Here is a 20651-nt window from a genome sequence, read left to right on the forward strand (position 1 = left end):
TTTTGTCTTTCAATCTCTCCTGCCTTCCATCCTATCACCGACCTTTCCTTTGTTCTTTCCGCCCCTCTGCCCTTTCCCTGCCCCACACTTGCTTAAATATCTGGTACTTCTCCAACTTTTTCCAGTTCTGAAGAAGGGTCATCGATCTGAAATGTTGACCCTGTTTCTCTCTCTCCACAATGCTGCCTGACCGTTCCAGCATTTTCTGACTAGGAAATATATCGCCATTGCTTCATCATGGCTGGGTCAAAATCTTGGAACACCACACAGACTGTAGAAGTTCAACAGGGCGGTTCACCAACTTTTGAAGGGCAATTAGGGATGGGTAATAAATGTTGGCCTTGCCAGCGACACCCGCATCCTATGAATGAATAAAAAAGGGAGCCGGGCCTGCTCAGCTCACGATTTCCTGGCGTGGATGCAGCCTAGGAACCGGGCACTACCAAAAAAGGAAAGTTCTCATTTGATTTTTTTTTTTTTTTTTTAAATCATGGAGTCAGGTGGTATATGGCCTCCCTGCTGTCCTCCCTCAACCCCCAGCACTTAGTTGAGGGTTACTGCCAGGTGAGGCAAGTGACCCAAAATTCTTCCGAAACAGGCAAGCTGCCTGTGGAGGTACGGCACGTGCCAGCAGCTTGCCTAAATTATTGAAATGAGGCCAGAGGCCCAATTTCCGTTGGGCATCGAGTCTCCTGGTTGGGGTACACACTGTATGTGGGCCCAGCTGAATTTCTAACTCAGTCTGTCACTTGGAAGACCAGATGGGAGGTGTAAAGAAGGTGCACGACTTAAAAACATAAAAAGTGAAGGGATGAGTATTACTGTAAAGTAGAAGTACAGATATTGGTTGAAAATTTGCTGTGGCACAGCAACAAACAGCTCCCGTTGTTAGACTTGCCCGTTTAATGTTGATATTTTTCGCTGCAAATGTGAGATGGAAACAGCGCTGCACCCTCTACAGGGCATCTGGGATCTGAGTGAACAGAGCAAGCAACTGTGGGAGGTCTGAAAGAAGGTGCACTACTTAAAAGGAAAGTTAACAGTTCAAGTCCACGTTGGTAGTGTTAAGGTTTAAGCTAACTAAAGGTTGATCTCTGCCCATTTTATACCATGGCTTAGTTAAAACCTGTACAACCTACAAGTATCACACTTTTGGATTACTAAGTTCATTATAGGGCATTAAAAGTATCAAATGCCAGGGGTCTATCCTAGGTAGATTTAGACATTACCCATTTTCCATTCTTCCAGATGTTGACCAAAGATCAGTGCACATCAGAATTTCTCCTTTTTCCTAGCTCCCACTATACCTAAAATAGTACTACTCCCTCATGCAGAAGGTGCAGGGTGGTTACCACTATAATACTGTTGCAATACGTCAGAAATGTGATATCTTATTCAGATTTGGCTTATTTCAGACTCCCCATTTTATGGAATGGGAGAGGGGAAAGGAGATTGATCCATCAGCACTGTGGATTGTGTATAGTACATGGGCACCCAGGGAATCACATTCATCTTTCTAGTTGACATCAAATCATCACTACACAACTGAATTGCCTGCATTAAGACAGCTTCAGATTGATCTTATGTAATAACACCTGACACTAGGACAGGGAATAAATAGGCAGGAGGCCAAGTTCTGGGATTTTTCTTTAGCTAAATCAAGGCACAGAGGACAGATTACAGAAATGTTATTGCATAGATGCTATAACCATCTCCGACACCCGAAAAAAGTAGGATGCCATTGCTGGTCAGTTAGACTCCTCACTGATGAAATGAGCTGGAGTTCCTGGAAGCACTTGACTTCCCTGTACAACCATCAATTATTTTTTTAAATCTGTGTAAGGAAAGGGCTGATGCAAAAATAGGAATCATTTTTCATACTTCTATACAACTTTAAAATACTTAAGTCATTCCCTAGAGTCCCTCATCCAGTAAAAATTCAAAGAAAGAAAACTGCATAAATTTTAATGCGTATCTATTCCAAAAACACAGTAAAATCTGTAGTGCAGGCAATGAGCCATCCATTTCAAGCTTCCCAGCTAAACCAATCCATGACATTCCCAGCTGACTTCAAAGGCTTAATCTGAACAAGTCTTTAGTGCATTTTGTACCCCAGGATTCATATTTTGAACAGAGCTTAGATATTTTAATTCTCATAAATGGTACACAAAGAATCAAAGACTACATTTGTTATAAATAACAGTATAAATTATTTTTATTTACAGAACTTGTTACAAAACAAATAGACTATACATTTTCAAATATCGAAAGATTCTGACCCATGACATTTGTTCATGAATTATACAGCAGGCAACACAAAGTCCAGCTGATACCATAGCGACCAGGTGCGCTTGATTATGCGTACTTCTGAAACTATTCACACTTTACACAGGAGGTTGCTTTTAGAACCAGGCTCAAATAATGAGCAGGAGCAAGATGATTTGCTATCAGGCTTACATTCACGAGATGTGTAGTGTTAAACTCTTCACTTATGTCTCTATTGCTTTTGCCTTTGCAATTGTTTTATTCCTTACATTAGTTAAACCTGAATTATTAACAGGGTCTGAGTGCCTATTTTAAGACAAGAATACTTCTCCTATGTTCAGAATGTTCATCTCACCTTTTTAACTTAAAATAAATTTCATTTGAATTTGCAGTATTAGTATAGGATCCTATCGAGGAAATATTTTTTTTATAGGAAGACTTACTCCTGAAACATTGCATTTTGTGACCCTATTAATCCACAAAGAATTTTAGGAGATACTCAGTGAAATCCAAGATATTTCCTTTCCAAAAGGCACCATCACCTTCAAAATATAGTCAGGGTGCGAATATTTACATTCCAGTAGTATTAGATACTATGGGTCAAACTCAAAAGTACAATTATTTTAATGAGCCAAGTTATACAGCAATAGTGCTTTAGACCTTTTTCACTGTCAATTATTTAAAACATGGTGCTTCAACAAAGGTACAGAAATGTAAAGGCCTTTTGTTTTGCTCTTGGCTGGTGGTACAACCACACACACACACACACACACACACACACACAATACAATCAGAATTTGAAAGAAATTGGTATATATTCATTTCACAATTGAGAAAGATTCAATCATTCCAAATTAATTTGTTGATAAGGTTTAAGCATAATGAGAAACATTAGGAACCCACAGGTGGAAAAAGCAAGCTCCTAATCTAAAACTGAACATTCAATATTTTTTTAAATGCTCAATTTAAACAGTCGTTTTGAAGCAACTATCAGGCACTTTAAATTTTGACTAAAAGCTGCAAAAATGATGTCGTTAAAAAGCAGTTTCTTTTCAGATGTTGTGTCTGGGATGATTTTCTTTTGAATGCAATTGTTACACTGGGAGTTAGGCAACAAATGAATATTTTATTAGTGAAATAGTTGAGGCTTTCTTCTCTTCCCCTCCCCCCACTTCCAAAAAATAAATCATTTCACTCCCAAATTCCAAAATGGACAAAAGTTTTATAAAAAGTGCCCCATAAATCTTATACTGTAGGTATTTTGCATTATTGGCTGGGCAGTGAATCTCTAAACAATAAGGTACTTTTTACCTGTTATTTATTAATTCCTAAATAAATAAATACCAGATGATTTCAAAATTGTACCAAAACTGGATATAAGAAAATGACCTGTGCAAAAATACATATTTAATATGTACAATTTTAACAAAATATGCATTCTGAAATAGGGATATTTCCATACTTTTGTATAATCCATTAAACAAGAAAATTCAAAATAAAAAGGTACAAAAATTGTGACATACTCTATCTCTTAGTTTGTTGAAAACTGGGGTAAGAAAACTGTGAGTTACAATTGATAGATGTCCCAAAGGAACAAGTAAGCTTCAGTAAAAGCCAGTCTTAAAAATATCTACTTGGATGCAGAAGGTGTGCCATTTTATTACAGCAGAAAGGAGCAGTTTTCTTTTTTAGTAATTTCCGTAGAAGCCTTTACAATCCAAAAGGAAATGGCATTATTACTTGGTCACCAACTTAAACTGTTCCACAAGAAATTGCATTTGCAACAGATGGCTCCTTTTATTGTTTTCCTGCCATTTGTCCAACAATGATTCCAAGAGTATATTCGACTATACACGAGTTTTATATTTTTTTTAATCTGTCTATATAGAATTTACTACACTGTCCTCAAAAATCTGTGTTAAGATTAATGCAACAGATTGTGTTAGTGTATGCTCACATTCTCCATACTGTGCACACATTGTTCCTTACATCTAGATTGGGGAGAAAGTGAAAGCTGCAACACTGAGTTGATGTTGCAAACATTTGCTTTCACCTGATATACTCTCCAACGTGTAGACCAATAGGGAAAATGTTGAAAAGTGCCCAAATTTTCAATAAAGTGGTCATTTTAAAAAAATGTGTGGAATTTTCATTCTGAAATCCCTGATTTTACACATATTGTGTTTATCTGACATGAAAATTTACAACTGTATCCCTTTTTATTAAAATCTATTCCAGAATAGTTGGGAGTATGGATATAATCTATTAGTGCAAAAATTATGTGGACTACAGATAGGCCAAAAGGGGAGGAAGCAGCGTACACTAAAATCATTTTTTCTTACCATTTTCTACAGGCAAGACCAAGCTGCAAATGCCACTGAACCCCAGCAGTTTGTACCATATTCATGGTACAAAATGTATTCATTTAAGCAAACATGAATGTTTTATTCATAAAGATAAAATTGTTGCATCTATAATCCAAACATGATGCAATTTCTTTCAGCTCACCAGTCTGCTGTATTTCTAACCAGGGAGCAGTTAGAATTTACACACAAAATTCTTAAAATAAATCACTATAAACAGAACTCGATAGCATTTGCTGGACTGTAACTTCCCATTTTTGTCATTTTAGTTCCACAATTTTTTTCTGCTCAAAAAAGCCAAGATTTAACAAAAATAAAACAGTAATTTCAAAATAACTACCTGACACAAGTCCTCATACTTGGCAACTGTTTAGTTCAAACGTAGACACAGTACACACAAATCTAATGAAAAAATAAATACAACATATCTGCTTTGTGATACAAATTTCCAGTAGATGCCAAGGGGCTTTGGAACAAAGAAACACCCCATTAACTAATTTGTCATTATGCTTATTCTTAAACTCTTGGCAGTTCTGAATCCAAAACTGTTCAGCAAATGCACCTGTCAGCGGTAAATAGTTTAAAAACTGCACCTTTGCATAAATCTCATCGATCAGTAGTCATTCTTCTATCAACGTACCCAATATTTAATACTGATTTTAACAGTTGCAGTGGCCAAACCAACTCAATTTAAAATGTGCCACTATAGAAGGTGGCATTTCCAAAAACTTGGCTTCAGAACCTGTATACAGTTTTGATTCCACTATCCACAGTACCTCTAGACCTGAGGGACAAGGGAAGTCGAGATAACTCCAAGGCCTCTTGCAGTTCAGAGTGCCCGTTATTAAAAAAAAATCAAAAGGATGTCCAGTTTTTTTCCAGAAGAGCATTGGTTATCAGGGTCGAGCCTTTGGCTGCAATATATAGAACAGTTTAATTAACCATCAAATACACATTGTAACAGTAGATGATCGCTACCTCACTTAATTTTTCACACGAATTATTTTAAAAGGAAAACAACTTCCTATGTTTCCTAGTTTATTAGAAATATTGCTTGCAACAATTACAATTCTCAGCAGAAGTAGGAACACCCATTCCTTTTTCTGGTAGAGCCCAACTACAAACATACTACTCTGAGCTGGGTTGACCAGGCCCAGGTACCCTGTTATCTGGCAAGAATGCTGGTCTCAATAGATAATTTTTGTAAATGGATGCCTTGCTGTACAAGATTATAAATAAAAGGACAATATAAGAATTATTCAACAATAATGGGCAGTAATAACCACCATTGGCCAAACACCATTTTGCCTACAAAAACAATCGCTGCACTTCAATAATAATTCAATTTGTGAAGTTTCCACATAACCGCAGGTATTACTGAATTTTCCTCTTATGGAAAAGGGTGCATAAAGGGTCCTTCTCCCCAACCTGCCCTGAGCATCAATGGCAGCACCGTACTAATTTTGTTGATGGTGAGGGGGTGTGGGGAAGACAAGTAGATGCTACCACTGGGATATTCCAGTTTACATTAAAGCAATGACTCTTAATTCTGACTTTCCAAATAAAGATTTTGAGATAATAAAAAGGTACAATTTTGTAGCTTATAAATTCTTAAAACAAAACGTCCCTCACTGATATTTGTGTACATCAGTTTGCTATACAGCATAAACAGTAAATGACAAGTTTACAATTACACATGAATAAATATGGGCAGATGGACTTGTAAAATTTTTGAATTATAATTTTGGCGCAAAGACCCAGGAAGTCCATCCTTGTAGGAATCCAAGAATGAGTAGGTTGTTCCAGCAACAAATAGGTAAGCATCGTCAGTCCAGAACAGAAATTCATGAAATTCAAATAGCAACATAATTATAATGAAATTTAATATTTGCCAAACCCTAAAACCTAACTAACACCCATTGGGTGGTTGTGGGGGGGGGGGGGGGGGGGGCAAGCTACTCTTATAGCACTGCAGCTTGCTTATACACTCATTATCAATTTCTCAGTATTTCATACCTGATGAAGGAGAGAGTTGTTGGAAAGCCCTGGTGTTCCTGGGATCACGCTGGGATGTTTTGAATGAACATTGTTTACCACAGGCGATTTGGCGATCTTGTTCGATTTATTACCACTGTTTATGGTGCTGGAACCTGGTGAGCTCTTCCGCTTTTTTCCTTCCAGCTTGTCCAGTGGGGTATGTGGATGTGAAAAGCCACCATGTAAATTTACAGTCTGCTCATTTGACTGATGGACAAATGGCCCTAGTGAAAGAGTGGAATCACTACTGTTCATAACCACACTCATCCGTTTAATTGATTCTGCAGGGATCCCCATTTGAAGCCCCTTTCCTGATTGGTCATGTTTGAGTCCTAAAGAGTTCATCTTGTTCGTACAATTGAGGCCAACATTGTGTGTACTACTATAAGATGAGGAGACAGATGAGTAGTAAGAGGTCCCCAAGCTCCCAGAATTCACACAATTTTTCTTCAGAGATTCTGTGGAATGAGTGGAAGAAGAATGCAGTGGCAGTGCAGAAATATTTTTTCTTTTCTTTCCAGAACTGCTGCTGTTACTGTTGCTACTGATGTTGCTATTACTATTACTGCTGGTAGATGAAGGATCTTTAGGTTTAAAAGACTTGCTGGGTTTCACTTTTTGAGGTTTATTAAATACAGGTGAAGGAACTGAAGAAAGCCCAGAAGGCATCACAGAAGGTGAAGACACGTGTCTAGATTGCATACAATAAGCAGGGTCCATGACGCCCAAGGCAGCAGGGTGAGCATTTAGAGTAGTTGCATATGATAGCACAGATTTACTTTCAATGGATGACATAAATGGCGAAGAAACTAACACTGGAGATGTCATCAATGATGAGGACAATGACGTAGAGGAGATAAAACCTGCAGCATTAACACTGTAATGCGATAGCGGTGAGGAGTTCATGCCAGTGCTGTGTGGGTTTGACTGTGCTGATGTCGGGCTATCCACTGCAGGAGGAATTTTTCTGAAAGAAAAAGAAAGCAAATTATTTTGCTCAGGTGTAAGAGAATGCAACTTTTTACCATAAAAATATCTATTAAAAAAATACTCAAACTGATTTCACACACAATACTCATCCAGGACAAAAAGTAGACTTTGAAAAACCATGATGATTTAATTCACCTACAAATATCTATCCAGTTAACAGCTATAATTGAAATTTAAGGTTCACACTTTTATTGATTGAAGTTTATATCTTAATAAAATTACTCATCACTAATAAATCCTTCAATTAAACAAGCTATAGTTTTAACATCACATTTTCAGAGTTCGTTGTCTTTGATTTTAAAAATGAATGTAATTTCACTGTGTTGCAGTTTCTCACACTCCCTACATTTGTACTAGCCTCTCCATTGGAAGATCTTCAGCCATTACCAATGCCATTTCTCAGCTGGTCCACCAGAAGATGGATTTAGTCAGGAAGAGGTTAATTCCTCATTTTTTGGGTAGATTTTCAGTTTAGGATCATTTGTGGCAGGAAAATCATCAGCAGTGTTAAATAATAATTAAATATTGCAATATTTGAAGTATCAGCCTTGGCTCAGTAGTAGTATTCTACCCTTTAAGGTCAGAAGGTTGTGGGTTCAAGTCCCACTCCAGAGACTTGAGCACATTATCTAGTCTGATACATCAGTGCATTACTGACAGTGTGCTGGACTGCAGGAGCTGCTGTCCTTTAGCCGAGATGTTAAATCAAGGCCCTGTCTACTCTCTCAGGTAGATGTAAAAGATCCATGGCACTATTTTGAAGAGAAGCAGGCAAGTTCCTCCTGGTGCCCTGAGCAACATTTATCCCTAAACCAACACCACAAAAACAAAATATCTTGTCATTATCTCATTGTTGTATGCGGGACCTTGCTGTGTGCAAATTGACTGCCCCGTTTCCCAACATTACATTTGTGACTATACTACAAAAATATTTAATTAGCTGTAAAGTGCTTTGCGATGTCCTGAGCTTATGAAAGGTACTATATAAATGCAAGTCTTTCTTAAAAAGAAAAGGTCTCAACCATTTGTTTTATACTTACTTCCACATCTGTGAATTAAGATGCTTTTCAACCATAGAGGTAAGTGCACACCGAAAGTGGTCCCATCGCCTGTCAAAGACAAAGCAGCCTCGGCCAACCTGCCGGCTTCCAAAGGTGCAAAGCTAATTCAAAACAAGGATGTTGAGAAAAATTCTGACAATTAAAACGAAAACATCTGAAGGAATTGGAGACACCATTTATATTGTAGATAATGTATAATACAATTGTAATTTCAATAGTCACAGACAAAAAAAAAGTTCTGCTTGAAACGTGCTGTATCTGGGCCAAGAGTTTCTGCTTTGGGCGCAATCGGCGATTCCAGTGCAAATTGCGCTAGTTTTGAGAAGTGTTTTTCCCCTCCCGATTTTCCACTCAAACCCATTTGCATATCACTTGCCATGAAATAGCACACTTGGGCAGCGTTTTAAAACAGTTTTTTGAATATATTCAAGAGTGGTAACTTGGTGTTTGATTAATAAAGCTGAAAATGGGTTCATCACAAAAAAAGCATCTTTAATCATAGTCTCAATTTTCCACCTGTGAGTAACCCATACTGAAAATGACAAAAAAACAGAACCATTTGCTAGTTATATTGGGGTACAGTAGTCAGTGTCTTCGTAAATTTACAAAAAAATTAAATTCAAAAGCTTTTGCAATGTTCCTATTAGTGTCCTTGTGCTCAAAATAACATTTGGAGCCTCCTCGAAGACCTGCAAAGGGGCGCAATTAGCAGAAACTCCCAATGGTGATTAATTCACCCTGGTGTGGTCCTTTTTGTGGATGGGGCCTGTTTCTAGCACTATTTTTTTAAACTCGTGTAAAAGAATGCTGAAACTCTAGTTGCACTGAACATAATTGGCACTTAAAATTCCGCGATCTTTTCTGTTGGTTTCAGGTAAATTATGCCGAAAAAACTAGCGCAACCAAGCAGAAACTCTGCCCCTGATGCCAAGTAAGTAGGCTGCACAAGGTTTGTACAAAAAACTGGAAAAATCAGGACAGTTAACAAGTCAAAAACTTTTTCCATTTTGAATTTCATCAACAATTTGATAAACTTACAGCTGCTGGTCTAGGGTGATGTCCAGAATAATGGCAGTCTAGTTTTTCTGCAGATTCCTCTTTCTCATCACATTCTCCCTCATCACTAGACAACCTGGATGCGGAGTCTGGTCCTACTAGTGAGGGGTGAAATTCGTGTACCGATGCAGCATCAGTAATGGTATTGCCACTGTGCTGTAATGTACAACTGGCAGGCCTTCAAAAAAAGTCAATTAATAGTGGTTAGAGGCGTGGTTGAGCTACATATCATTGCATTTTTACAACAGTTATATCTGGAGTAATGTGAACATTTTTGATAGCACAAAAAATACTCGCAAATGGAGCCAATTCAATAATACAGTCCTCAACTATTTTGCGCCTAGCAGCAGTACTCCATATCAAATGGTGCTTATTTTGCCAGATCATGAATGAACTGTGTGCAGTGCTCGATCACTGTTCAAACAAGCACCCCATGCCACAAGCACTTTTGTAATAAGTAGAATAAGTGGCACAGAAACATGGGATCATCAGTTCGACACGGTTACACTCTGAATATTTATTGCATTCAATGCCTTTCCATCACATAGGTATTAAGCTCCTCAGAAATGTACTTGTGCCAACTAATATATAGTAGCTGGAGTGCTGGTTGTGTTCAAATATTCAGTGAAAAAGAAACTGCCACTAAGCTCGACTACTTGGTCATATTTAGCAAAACTAAAACATCAAAATAACCTAGTATTTGAAGAGCATGACTTGCAGCAATCAGCAAGATTCCTAGATTGAGAACAAGGTGAAAATTTGTTCTTAAATTTCAAGGTTACAATGCCATGCTATTGAATACCTGTACAGCACAGGTACAATCAAAATGGGGCACATTAAGGAAAGTGGTGTAACAAAATGTTGGAACAATGAAACATTTAATGTCAATTCAATTTAGCAACATGAGATGTTTCACATTGGGAGAATTTTCACCCCATTCTAGTGTCAAGTATAAGATTCTTAAATGCAATTCTTGTGTATGTGAAAACTTTTCTAATGAACTTCAAATCCAGTCTGTTGGTTCATTAGTACATAAATCCATGGTGTGCAGTATTATGATTTTCTCTCCCCTTCCCTCCCCCATTCCTATTAAGTAGCTGCCTTCAACTGGGAAAACAAGGCAGATAACTTCCAAAGCAAATCATTTGGGGATTTAAGTGCCAGGGCACACTCGTACATTCAGAGTTTCCATTTAATATATTGCCTATTTTTAATTGGTATTTTATATAGCTGATTTTAATAACTTAATAAAACTGTCCAACTACATGTTTATCACAAAGTGCCAGGGGTCACCATCATAACCACCTCTAACCGTCTCAGGACAAAATGTTCTTTCTTTGAAAATAGGCATTAAAGCTTCCAGTCATTTCATTTATACAACCATTTTCACTAAGTTGTGATGCATTCATGTTAAGTGAAATTAGAGGTAACTTAATGATTCATTGAGCAGCTCGTACTGTATTCTGTAAACAAATCTGAATGTGTTGCAATCCTTGAATTGATAATGATTTTGAATGGGAAGTGGAACAATGCTCTGAAGAATCAAGATGGCAGAAAGGAACGTCATCAACCAGAGTAGGAAGATTCAAGCAATTCTGAAGATAGTCTATTCCAAAGTTCAGAAACAAGTTAATAATGCCCATATTTTCCTATTATGCATTAAAGAAAAATATTTAAGCTCAGTACATTCATAGCACAGATTCAGTGCATTATAAACTTATTATAGATTGGAAACAAGATTCAGAAATAAAAAGGCCTGTTCTGGAACAATCATATGACTGATATATTTACACATCGTAATAGTATGAAAAGTCAAGTATCTAGAGCTTTCGTATGACTTTCCACAAAGCACTGCACTGTGGCTGGCTGGCAGGCAGAAAATACAGCTTAAACAGTGCAAGTCCTAAATTTCAAGTTTCTACCTTCACCGCCCTGCTTGCATGCTATGCTTCTATGCTGTGCACCATCCAAATTGCGGGTGCCAACTCTGGTTGGACGTATTCCTGGAGGTTATCACGAGCTCCTGCCTCCAACCACCTCACCCAAATAACCCTTTCTTCCCCCCACCCCCCATCTCCAATGTATTTATTAACTAATAAATGAAAGTGTTCAAAGAACATTTAAAAAAGCCACTTTTTTCCCCTTTAATGCTCATGATTTTTCTCTCTGGTTGCTCGCGGCAGTGACCAGGAGATTAATCTTTCATTCCTGGAGACTCCAGGACAATGCTGGAGGGTTGGCGACCCGACTCCAAACACCCAGCTGTATTCACACAGCCATAAGTTTGAGTGGCCTGCAACGCTGGGATCAAATGGCTGGTTCTCAGTATGCATTATTCCCACTGCCCCAGAATTTCCACTTTTTTTTTGTTTGCCCTATTTAAAAGGAAATCGATATCCCAATAACATCTTGCGTTTTACACAAAAAGCTGAAGTTTCGATTAGCTTTGTCCCCACTATGCTTCATTTAAATTTTTAAAAAGAAGAGTTTGACCACAGCACATTCAAATTTAAAAGTCATCATACCTTGGAAGACTTGAATTGTGAAGTTTGGTTTTGCCAGACACCGTCTGTTTTACATCCGATGCAACATTTCCATGGGAATTCTGATGCAATTCCTGGGAAGCTTTAGATGGCGAGGGATGTGATTCCCTGAGAAGGGGTGCCTGGTGATGATGCTCAGAGATTCGATGCGATTCTTTTTCCCTGGGTTTGTTTTTGTGCTCAGCCAACAAAAGGTCAAAATGTTTCCTACGACCTGGTACTGCTCTCCGTTGGCTCAAGGAATGTGTCTGAATATTTCAGAGAATAAATTCACATGAATGCAGGCATTAAATATTTGCTGTAACATTTCCTTTAAATATAATAACATTACATAGCCATTAAGTGTATTTATCAATGCCTATCTGCAAATATTGAACACTTAATGAAGTTTACAGAAATACATTTTTTACTCAAATTATTTTTGTAATGAAGGATACATAAAGCATTGTTATATTAGAAATGAGCTGACAAATACCCAATACACTGTTAAATGTGCAAAATCAAACTGAATGAGCAAACACTTTGCTGTGTACAAACAAGGCCAAACAATCATCTTTTCACTTATCTATTTTTGGAATTCTTTTTCCCCTCAGTGTTTCAATACAATTCATCTGCCACAAACTTTAGGATAACCCAATGAGAGAAAAGGAAGTTTGAGTTTTATGTTCTGAAATCCTGTCATTTAGCCCTCCTCCAGTCTTCCTGTACTCCCAACCAGATCTCAGCTACTACTTTGTAAATCAAATGACAGCTCGCATGAAAATTTACTAACAAAATAGGCCCAATTATAGCTTCAGAAATTATGTTTAACTAGTGGCAAAGTAATTCTGTTCTCTCAACAGTGACCACACAAGTCAAACTATCATGAATCCTTAGCAAAGAAAACAACACAAAAGTCAACAGTAACCTACCTTGCATGTCAAAGATCTTGTACATGGTTTCTTGGTTTCAAGATCGACAACACCACAGTGTCTGTTTGGGTCAAACTCCCGTTCTATCAAAAAAAAGATGTTAAGTGTGTAGTACTGTTGATTTTCTGTTTTTGCCTGGTTCATGGAGAACCATTATTTACAAAAAAATTTTAAACTGTCAGGAAAAATTCTGCTGCTGGCCTGACATTTTAAGATTAATTTCCCGACAAATATTTTGCTGATAAGGCGAACCTTTGACTCAAAAAAAAACCTCTCCCTGCCTCCCATGCTAGCTAATATTGCAAATGGTTCCCTCTCCTCAGGCACTGCCCCCTCCCTTTCCAAATTGCCATTATTACCAATGTTCTCAAGGTGCACGGCCAATTGGTTATTACCCTCCTTTGAAAACTGCCATTATCTCTCTCCACTTCACTTCCCACCCCCACGCTGCTGTCCTTCAAAACTACTGCAGTTGTGCCTCATGTCGATGAAGTGCTTTACAGTCACCTTTCATAAAGACTGGAGAATGCACATGTGGCATATGCAATATTTCAGTAGCCAGTATATGAAGCAAGTGTTTTACTGTTATTTAAACTAGATATTGGGCAGAACACGATGCACTTCAGATCTTACAGGATGTGAGGTCAGCTTACAAGAGTGACTGGCGATCATGAACCAGAGAGAATATCTAGCGCAAAACCCAATTTTGAGAGAGGCTGATTGTAACAACCTTATGTCTGCCCCATCGGGATCAGTTAACTCAGCACATACTGGGGATCAAACTTTCCTGGTCTGAATAGCTTAACTCCCCACTGGGTAGTGTACTTCTCAGCCGAGCTATCAGAACTCTCTATATGTTCACTTGGTCTCTTACTTGACAATTATACTCTCTCCAGACTGTGGTGACTGACGTTTGGTAATCTTCCCTCATAACTCGGCCCCTGTACACTGGTTTCTTTTCTACAGGTTTGTGGTGGTATAGTAGCAGTGCTGCTTCCACTTTGCTCCATGTTTGTTTACTGTTCAAAAGCCTCTGCCAATCAATACGATGGCACATTCAAGTTAAAATTAAGTAACTGATGATTCAAAATGTATTTACCCAAATCAGAAAGCGAGGAAGTCTGCCTGTTTTACCATGGCTAACATATGTTTCACACACATCTGCTCTGAACAATCAGTCCGAATAAGTGCAAAGAACTACGTTTGAGTTAAAAGGAGAGCTGATTCAGCCGACCATCCCTGTAGTAGAGAATCCTACCATCTACTTTATCCATAATATCTTCAAAGAAGTTAAGGAGGATTTTCCAGGTGTGATCTTTCCCTTCTAAAAACAATACACTGACAAATAAACCAAATACATTGTAAAAGATGATACAGTTGAGATGTTTAAGTCCTAACTGTCCTCCGCAACTTCTAGGTTCGTTTTCAACAAATGAATTTTTAAAGCATAGTTATTTGATATCCCAAAAAAATTACAGCGGCTCCACTGTACTATAAATGTCTATTAGGACTCACCTGACAATCGCTTATGAGAAGAGGACTTCTTGATATTTTTACCATCTTCAAGTTTCTTTTCTGAGGATGAAGGAGTTGACAGAAGATTTTTACCATTGGGTATCTGTCCAGTGGAGGGCAGGGGTGCCTTTGGTATTGTAGGACAATTAAGGCCAGCTTTTATTGAAGCACTCACAGTGGTGGAATTAATAGGAACTGGCATCATTTTCAATGATGTGCCATCAATCTTCACATTAGGATGCATCTTCTCTGGTTTAACCACTGAAGTCATGCTGCAGAATATGATGATTTTTTTTAAAAAAATGAAACACACTGCACATTTTGTACCTTTGGTCTTAAATTGAAGTTTAAGATAACCAGCTCCTCTACTGACTATTTCCAGTCAGGATTAAAAATATATAGATCCTGAACTAGAACACTCCTTATAAAAATATACGCTTATTTTAAAAGTATGTTCTTACTGTTTGCTAACCTCTTAACCAGAGCCATCACTCCATAAATGTTCAGAGGCCAAGAGGTCTGCTGTCTCAGCTAGGAAACAGCTTAGCCTGACAACTTTTAAAGATTTTTATCTGTACCTAAAGCAAATATTTAGACACTTGTGCTTTACCAATTGCACCTTTGTATTTTTGGATGGGAGTGTACAAGTCCACTTCCCTTTTTAACCAACACTGCCCTTGTCTAACCTGAAGATTCCCCAGGTGGGCCAGGTGATAGGAACATCCACTTGGTACTCAATATTTTGATCAAGAACCACAATCCCAATTGATGTCTTGCTTGAGGGCCACACATAGGAATGTTCCAACATTGTACCATAGAGTAATAGGCATGAGACTGTGTGCTTGATTACTTTATACCGCTATTGAGTGTTGCAGTGTGAAGGGTAGACAGTTCTCTATGACATGGAGGCGAGGACAAGATACGCACCCCAGTCACTAGAATGCAGCTCCTAGCTGTTGAGTATAGAGTGGCATTACTGGAGGCCTGGGCCAAGTCTCCAGTTCAGCTTCTTGGGAAAAGGCGGTATGTGGTAAAATAGAGGAAATTTTAAAAAAAAGTAAGGCTGAAGGGGGAGGGAAAGAAAAGGCTGGAAAGATGAAGCATTTACTTGCTGTTGCTCTGCTTCAGAGTCTTTTTTTTCTCTGTTTCTTTTTACCCCCTTGTTCTATTTCCATGTTCTCTTCCACCTTCCCCACCTCAACCCCCCCCCCCCCACCAACCCAATTTTCTTTCTATCTCTGGGTCACTCATAGTAACATTAAGTGGGGACATCCCAGCCTCAAAATGATTCTTTTAAAACTGCAAGTCCTGTAGACAAGTGCTGGGATAGCTCCATCCCAGTAGCATTCCCTGGCTTTTTATTCCTGGAAAGCATAATGAGGATGGTGCTGAATCCCAGCTCAGGCAACACCCCACAAGGCATGAAAAATATGGAGATCTATTTTATAAGGAACACAACATATATAAAATCATATAATCTATATAATATGAGGAAACAATTAGAGAGCATGGCAAGGAGTACTTCCAACAACATTCCTAAATACCTGCAATAAAGTGAGCCTACTAAATTGATCAGATAGATCAGCAGAATAAACGGTTACAGAAAGAGGAAATGCTTGAAATACCAACAGATCAGTCAGCATCGGTAAACAGAAAAGACATTACTATTGGGGTGTAACCCTTCATGTTTCCAGCATTTTATGTTTTCAGATTTCCATTTTTTTCTTTAACCATTTATTTTTTTTAAATTTCCTAAAACTTCATTCAGCCAAGCTTTCAGATACAAAGATTTCTCAAATTAAGACATTAATTTCCTAGTGTTTGATAAATATTGAAGAATTTAATTTCCATTGGCTAAACTTAAATAAAATCCCAAATTGTATCATGAGTATATAAACTAGCAATTTGCCAAGCTTTCTATAAATGTTTTGAGTTGTAGTAACATGGTTTTAGAAAGATTCTTTCAACAGTGTTTCAGATATCTGAATAAACTGATTTAAACAATCTTTTAAAGCAAAAAACTAACATTCGTATACCACTTAGCCAAATTTGATCAACACCACAACTGACTGGGACCAGAGTACACTTAGATGTCTAAATGCTTGCACACACTTTTGGGTTTTGTTTCTGGGGGTGAGGGAATAGATGAAGAAATGGACCAAGTACAAACATTCTGGACAGTGACGTACTACATTTAAACAAGACATTTCTGCACTGCTTAACCATCAACAAGATGTGAACCAAGACAAACCAGTCTGATAGTCAAAGAACCCAAGCTACTGAATGTGCAGGAAAGGGTCACAGTCACCTTACTGGACAGGAGATAGTTCCAGGTTAATTTGGAAATGTTCATCCTAACTGTTTTGTGAACCTTGGCTATCGAGGATGCAGATAAGCTGAAAACCGTGGTGCTAAAAAAAAAAAATCCGTCTGTTGTGGGGAAAACACTGCAGCAGAAATGTTTTGTGAAACCAAAATACAACAACCAAAAAGAAAAGCATGCACTAACTTTTTATCATGGTGCATCTTGCTAGGGTGAACCAGGTAAACTGGTCTGCTCATAGCACTGATGTGAAGCTTATCTTTGGGGGATTTTTGTATCTTAGAGCTGGATGAAGCACAGTTTCCACCAGAAGAGCGACTGTTCCCACAATCACTACTGCTTCTGTTTTTTGAGAGCGTGGAAGGATAAGAGTATGCAGAAGATGATGGAGGGGTCACAGGTGGTTTGCTTGATGTACTGTGTCTTCTTTCTGTGTACAGAAAATAAAACAATTCAACTTCTAGCCAACAATGGAACAGCATCAACTAGATTCTTTTATATCCAAATTTTCATTATAAAATATGAATCCCAAAATAAGTCTCATCTCTTGGGAAGTTTCAATATCTGTAATAATAAAGCTGGTAGGTTTTTAATGCTTTCCATATCATAACAGCAAGATATCAGAGGCGCACACCGCCATTAGTCAGTTATGGCAAGTTGCATCTGAGTCAAGCTAATATTGCATATTTTTTTTCTAGGAATCCTAATTTTTATGCATAGCGTATTCTCTGCTTACAAGACTCTCTACTTTCTACTTGCCCAATTAAAAAAACTAGAAGTCTAATAGCTTTGAAATAAAATATAATTGCACTCTCCCAAACGAATATGGAAGTTAAATTGATTCTGTAAGATTTGTGAAAGCAGTCATTGCTCCAAGTCAGTGTGAGATATCTCAAATACTGACTGCATAAAGTTTGAAATTGGCCAGACTATTCCAAGGGGGACCAAGATGTGGTGCTTTTACTTTATAAAGCTTCTGTTGAAGACAATCTAAACGTCTGTAGCAGTGCTGGCAGCACTAAAATCCACCTAAAAGTGACTTGTATTGGAGACCCCAGAGCTAGCAAGTGCTGGTCACCGTGCTCTCTGATCACAGCACTTCCACGGTTCAGTTTCAAGCAAGCAAGGCAATTTTCAAATCACATGTCTGTATGGACTTTCAGCGGCCTTTAGAAAAGGTTCAGCGGCCAGAAAGTCTTGAATTGCAAATTAACAATCACACATGTTCAAGCCTAGCTTATTGCTTTGGTGCTGTGGAATCTGTGCCACAACAAAAAAATGTAAAGTTTCCACTTCATCAGGAGCGCATGGTGTTATAAAACCACTGCTTCTTGAAGTAATTCGTTATACCAGCATAAGACTTGACAGGTTTATGTTAAAAGAGGCCTACAGTTCAAATTCTAAGCAAGGAACTTAAATTATAATATATCGGAGCTAATGATATTTCTGCTCCAGCAGAAGATTGAGTGATCGTTAAAACTGCTCAAATACCTGTGAATGTTGATAATTGCCCTCATAGTATAATGTACCAGAGACCATGTCGGATGCTGACCGTGCTCTCCTATCTACGCACAGGTAGCAAATATCCACTTTTGTCCCAAATGTAAATGGCCAGTGATTATTTCAACCGTTTGCACTTTGAAAACCTCAGTATTCAAGCACCTGTTTAAATGTTCTTGGACTTTCGTTTTTGAAAGCAGAATGAGAAGCATAACTACACAGCATGTAATTTATTTCTCCTTTTCATTCCAACATCACATCTTTCCTACACTGAAGGCAGAAAAATGATTGCTCACACACTTCTGTTAATGTTGCTCTCCATCAATCAATTAAGCGAGAAGTGGCTAAACCGCTAGCTCCCCTCTTTGCAGGGGAAGTACCTTGCCTCTGCTCAGGGCCCCCGAAAGCATGGCCAAATTCAGGAACTATGTTTGCAGAATCACAAGCACAAATCAAAACATTCCCTACAACTCTTGACACTGCGTTACTGCAACATGCTATGCCACCTGGAACTACAGATTCTTAAATTTATAGCACTTGGAGTTAAAAAACTTACATTTACACAGTCCATTATCAGATCTCAAGTGTCTCAAAGCACCACGTCATGAATTGCTCTGACGTGCAATTACTTTAGGTAGTACATTAAGAACTGTAATCTTTACGTGTACTTTTGATGGTGCAGCCTTCAAAACGTAATCAAATATCCATGGGAACACCCAATTTTTTTTCTCCATTTCATACTGGTAGTACAAAATTGTACTTAAAGCCCGTTAACCCTCGGGCCATCACCGCCACGATAACTCATTATGGCATGACTGCTCCCCTGGATGGCTGACAATTTATTTTGAAAGGGCAGCCTTTCACTTAGCTGTTCCAATGCAAGCAGGTCAAATTTCAATGTTCGCTCTCTTGATTGGTCTTTTGGAATCTGTTTCCAGCTGGCTTTTCAGCCAGACAGAATTTCAGATGTGGGTTCCTGTTCCAGAATGGAGCATAGATTGGTGGAGGCATAGGAGAACAGGTGAGATTTTAAATCTATATGTTAAAAAATAAAATGAATATAGAGATCACACCAGAAAAAAATTTGAAAGGCATAAATTGTATATTTTACTATTGTATTATTACAGTAATAAAATGCCTGAGTTCGGAGTTAAACATAGTTACCGTATTACTTTCTGTACCAAAGTTTGTCCCCTCCTCAAAGCATCAAATCTGAATAAGATTTGGTTCCAGTGTGTTGATCAGTACTAGGTCATTATTCATCAGTGACCTTTGATAAGTGTCAGCAGGCTATTTAACTACCAGCGGCATCATAGCCAAGCTCCATCTTCTCCTCAGCTGATATCAATCTGTAGACTTCCATTAGGGACTGTCGAATATATACGAGTAGGAGCCTCAACCGATTTCCCCTTCCCAACAAGGGTGCAGAGGCCAAATCGGACTCACTACCGTCAATCTACTGACTCTGTACAGATTGAAGACCGAAGCCAGGGGGATTTCCTGGCCTGTATGGCTCTGATACCGGTGCAGAAACTTGCTGAACCATCAGGGGAGCTTTTATTGTGATATTAATTTTATTTTAAATATCATTGCTGAAATCAGCTAGCCAAGAGTACAGAATTTTCTGGAACTGCTAGTAGGCCAAGGATTACAATTACATTAGCATTTTGGAACATGCAAAACATCATGCCAGAAATACATCAGAATCTTTAATTTGCAGTTACAAGAATGTAAGAGAAATAATGTCATGTTACTATGTTCTATGATTTGTCCCAATTACATTCTGCAAGTCACTAGGTTCTTCTGTCCCTCCACATTTATTTCTGTGATTCTACAAGCTTTTCATAGTTTTTTTTATATACAAGTAATGACCTAGATTATAATTTAAATCAATAAAATGCCACATATTAAGCAGGTCCACATTAAAGACATTTTAACTATAGCATCTGATTTTAAAACTTTACAAGAAAACCATAAATTAATTTAAAACTGTGTTATGGTGAGGAAATAGAAGACGGGTAATTGCAATCTAGAACACAATATGGGAAGTGAGATTAAAAAGAGCTAAATATAATGCACTATCATAT

At 38.1% G+C, this 20651-nt stretch overlaps 1 protein-coding gene across 2 annotated transcripts in view; it reads right to left on the reverse strand.

The window, feature by feature from the left end:
- Positions 1 to 2197: 2197 nt before the first annotated feature.
- Positions 2198 to 20651, reverse strand: part of atxn7 (ataxin 7) — a 135733-nt gene continuing 117279 nt past the window's right edge. For both annotated transcript variants that reach the window (XM_086001497.1, XM_086001500.1), the window contains 8 exons: positions 17251 to 17494; positions 14742 to 15013; positions 13227 to 13309; positions 12298 to 12563; positions 9755 to 9950; positions 8696 to 8817; positions 6645 to 7632; positions 2198 to 5542 (listed from right to left, as the gene is read on the reverse strand). In XM_086001497.1, the coding sequence (XP_085857623.1) occupies positions 5525 to 5542; positions 6645 to 7632; positions 8696 to 8817; positions 9755 to 9950; positions 12298 to 12563; positions 13227 to 13309; positions 14742 to 15013; positions 17251 to 17494 (2189 nt within the window). In that variant the 3' untranslated portion in view covers positions 2198 to 5524. The remainder of the gene's footprint in view (positions 5543 to 6644; positions 7633 to 8695; positions 8818 to 9754; positions 9951 to 12297; positions 12564 to 13226; positions 13310 to 14741; positions 15014 to 17250; positions 17495 to 20651) is intronic.

Source organism: Somniosus microcephalus, chromosome 11, assembly GCF_052327205.1.
Source record: "Somniosus microcephalus isolate GS21.2 chromosome 11, FLI_Smic_1.0, whole genome shotgun sequence".
Taxonomy (NCBI): domain Eukaryota; kingdom Metazoa; phylum Chordata; class Chondrichthyes; order Squaliformes; family Somniosidae; genus Somniosus; species Somniosus microcephalus.